This window comes from Lucilia sericata, unplaced genomic scaffold, assembly GCF_015586225.1.
Source record: "Lucilia sericata isolate MDLA Ls3-8-SP2 unplaced genomic scaffold, ASM1558622v1 Contig003416F_arrow, whole genome shotgun sequence".
NCBI lineage: Eukaryota > Metazoa > Arthropoda > Insecta > Diptera > Calliphoridae > Lucilia > Lucilia sericata.
In genome coordinates this window covers 25,196-29,483 of record NW_023996865.1, presented here as the reverse complement: position 1 = coordinate 29,483, position 4,288 = coordinate 25,196, and the positions used below count along the sequence as shown (strand labels likewise).

The following is a 4,288-nucleotide window of genomic DNA, read 5'->3' as shown; positions in this document are numbered from 1 at the left end:
TTCTAGGTGCACGTAGAAGCTGTGGTTTAAAATCCAAATTCGCGGGAATAGTATTTAGGATAAAGTCTATTATTCGGTATAAGTTTGGTGCTGTTGCCGAGACAACACATACCCTATACATGAGTGGCTGTGGAACTAAGTGTTGGAAATGAACTGGTGTCAAGAATATATGATACGGGATGGAGATAGGGGTATACGGACCTCATCCACCCATATACCTAGAGTGAGTGTGTCGGATGTATTCACAATGAATGTGTTGGATGAAAGAGATGTTTTCTCGGTTGATGGTGATGGATGTAATGTAATCTTATTCAAGTGATACCATTGAATTTTCGTTCCTTGTCCGGGTATGTTAAAGGTTTACTATGTTCTTACTCTCTGTGAGTAGGAACAAGTCATCGGCTTATTTGAGTGATGCGTAGTTCGGTCTACCGAAAGTGAGGTTTCTGCATCCAGCTCGAGTACTAGAGCAAAATTCACGGCTATACCGTGTACAAAATTGCCACCGATGATTAAGAAACACAAAGGGCGGTGGTAAGTCTTCTAATAAGGACAACACGGCTGGTGTTCACTTTAAGCTCTTTCACTTCTTCTCTGTATGAACGACTGAGCAAGGATATCGAGCTATGCACATTTCTTGGTCAATAGACGTTGGTAATGATCGACCTACAGCCTTTGACGGTGACGACTTGACAAGGAAAGACTAATCCAATCTGCAACAAACACTGTATTTTCGAGATGCGTATTAGGGTCCAATGTATACCATGTATAACTAAATATGTTCCAAATACGACAATTCTGTTTGTTACAATACCATATGGTATCAATACAATGCAATTCGATGAGGGTACATTATTTGACTACTTATTTATTAAGAATAGCTACTGATTAGAAACATGACGCTATAAATGCTTACACTATGGATCAGAAAACCACTTTCACTACACATTAATAATTTCGTCCTCTAATCGCTACGATTCTTATCCGATAGCAAAGCATATCTAGATCAGAAATATGGAAAAGAGTAATGTTTGAACGATATCAATTAGTAAAGCCACTTTTCAAGGATTAAAAAGATAGTAAAATCCCAAGAGAATCATTCGTTAAAGTAAATAAGTCCTAACGTTCTTTCCAGAATCCAATAATTAAGAATGATTGAAACAGAAAGCGTATTAGAATCTTAATGAAAAGGAAGACCTGACTATTCTCAACTACATATCTGTTATGTTTAATAGAATACAATTTCAAATATTTTCATCAGATTTTTGCCTCGTAAAAATGTTTGCACTAAATAATTTTGATTTAAAAACTTATTTAATTATTAAAAATGTTACAAAAACAATAGAAACAAATAATAGTTAAAAAAAAGGAAATTTGCTTAAACTAATAAAGGAATTTTAAAAACAATTCTTAGGCCAATTAAAACAATGTTGTTAGTGTTTTTTTTTTTTTTTTTTCTTAAAAACAAGTAACATTTTCAATCACAATTGTCTTTTTTAGATTTTTTGGTTGTTTAGTTGTTTATTTATTTAAAATTTTATTTTCATTTTTATTAATTTCAATGATGATCCATTCATTCTTAATTAGATTTCATTATTTTTGTATGAATATAATTAAAAAGAGAGAATTTAAAAAACATATTATAAACTTAAACATCAAAAAATCATTCACAATAGAAGAGAAAAAGTAATTTTGATTTAAAATCCAAAATAGGAAATTAAAACATAACTCGAAATTCTCTTCATATATGAGAAATAATTTGTTTGATGTAATAAAGAGTTTGTTGTTTTTCATTTGTTTGTTACTGATGTTGGTGCTTTTTTTGGTTTTTTTTCTTGTTAATAGATTTTTATAATAAAACTAAAAATTAAAGTGGATGTGTGCTGTTGTGGTTGATGTTGGTGTTTGTTGAATGTCGTATTTAAAACATAATTGGAGGTTCTGATCTTGGCTAGAGCTTGTCGAAATCTTTTGCAGCGAAAAGATTTAGAAGCATTTGCGGTGAACAATACCAGGACCAGATTCATCGTATTCTTGCTTCGAGATCCACATCTGTTGGAAGGTGGATAGAGAAGCCAAGATAGAACCACCGATCCATACGGAGTACTTTCTTTCAGGTGGAGCAATGATCTTAATCTTAATGGTGGATGGAGCCAAGGCAGTGATTTCCTTTTGCATACGATCAGCAATACCAGGGTACATGGTGGTACCACCGGACAATACAGAGTTGGCATACAAGTCCTTACGGATGTCGACATCGCACTTCATGATGGAGTTGTAGACAGTCTCGTGAATACCGCAAGATTCCATGCCCAAGAAAGAGGGTTGGAAGAGGGCTTCGGGGCAACGGAAACGTTCATTACCAATAGTGATGACTTGACCATCGGGCAATTCATAGGACTTTTCCAAAGAGGTGGAGGCAGCAGCGGTGGCCATTTCCTGCTCAAAGTCCAAAGCAACATAGCACAACTTTTCCTTAATGTCACGAACAATTTCACGTTCAGCAGTGGTGGTGAAGGAGTAGCCACGTTCAGTCAAGATCTTCATCAAGTAGTCGGTCAAATCGCGACCAGCTAAATCCAAACGCAAAATGGCATGAGGCAAAGCGAAACCTTCATAGATGGGTACTGTGTGAGAGACACCATCACCAGAGTCCAATACAATACCAGTGGTACGACCGGAAGCATACAAAGACAACACGGCCTGGATGGCAACATACATAGCGGGGCGAGTTGAAGGTCTCAAACATAATTTGAGTCATCTTCTCACGATTGGCCTTGGGATTCAAGGGGGCCTCAGTCAATAATACTGGATGTTCTTCGGGGGCCACACGCAATTCATTGTAGAAGGTGTGATGCCAAATCTTTTCCATATCATCCCAATTGGTGATGATACCGTGTTCGATGGGGTATTTCAATGTTAGAATACCACGTTTGCTCTGAGCCTCGTCACCAACATAGGAGTCTTTTTGACCCATACCGACCATCACACCTTGATGACGGGGGCGACCAACAATGGAGGGGAAGACAGCACGGGGGGCGTCATCACCAGCAAAGCCAGCTTTGCACATACCCGAACCGTTGTCAATAACTAAAGCACCAGCATCATCATCACACATTTTGGCAGTTTAGAGTGTCTGTGAGAATGTTGCGGAGAGAGTGAGAGAGAGAGGAAAGAGAGGTTATTTTAAAGTTCTTTAATTTTATAAAGAGGAAGTTTAAGTGCAAGCATAGATAGTTGAGTGAGTTTTTGAAAGTTGAAAAAAAAAAAAATTTGATTTAACTGATAGTTTGCTGGTTTTTAAGAGATTTTTTTTGAAAATTTAAATAATTTTTTTAGATATTCTGCTACTGATCAGTATTGATTTCAGTTTTTAAATTGTATATTTTAGGTTAAATTAAAATTTACTTTTTTATACTTTTTCTTAAAAAAAAATCTAGTTCAAATTTACTTTTATAATGAAATATTCGGATCTCGTGCTTTTTTACTTTTGAAATACATATATTGAAACATATTTTAATTTAATTTCCATTAAATGTTTGAGGTTATATAGTTAACACCCAATTTTTAGCACATTGCATAAGCCCAACGATCAGCTTGTGTTGGTAATTTGATATTTATAACGGAAAATTTTGTTCAAAGTTCAAAAACACACAAAAACACTATTTGAAAACTTTTAATTTATATTGCACTTTTTTAAAATATCCTTTCACTCAATTATCCTTTTGCTAGTAAACACTTTCTTCAATATATTTTTATGTCAATTTTTTTTAATTTCTCTAATATTTTTTTTTTTAATTTCTTTAAAATAAATAACCACCTTTATCGGCCAACAAAACGAAAATGATTTAAATATAAAAAAATGTATTTAATCGTTGGATGGATCCTTGTTGGCGTCTAAACTCAACAACAAATGGATGTGCTGAAGAATTGTGTAGCCTTTATAAGAAACTTTTTTTTGTACTTCACACACGAACACTAACATTTACTCTCACACTAATCCATTTATATGTATTAGAATTTGGCATAATTGTATGTGTATGTTTTATACCTACGCGCCATTTCTCTAAATATATAAACAATGCCTTCATCTTTGCATTTACTTACACTAATGTAAAATTAAATGAGCGATACTAATACATTAGCATTTGAATAAAATAACGGCATTTTTTTAATGAACTATCTTGTGTATGTGTAATTAGATGTGTGCTCGTGTATGTGTGTGTGTGTGTGAAAATCTAAAATAATTGACTAAAGTTTTTTCTTGTTTTTCTTGTTGTTTTTTTAG

The 4,288-nt window shown here is 34.1% G+C and overlaps 1 protein-coding gene across 1 annotated transcript; it reads right to left on the bottom strand.

Annotated features, from left to right (window-relative positions):
- Positions 1–1,501: 1,501 nt before the first annotated feature.
- LOC119614791 (actin, indirect flight muscle-like) lies at positions 1,502–4,030 on the bottom strand. Its single transcript, XM_037970899.1, is given in 3 exon segments — positions 1,502–2,727; positions 2,729–3,136; positions 3,821–4,030. Coding segments are annotated over 2 exon segments (1,131 nt in total). The 5' UTR covers positions 3,119–3,136; positions 3,821–4,030; the 3' UTR covers positions 1,502–1,986.
- Positions 4,031–4,288: the final 258 nt, after the last annotated feature.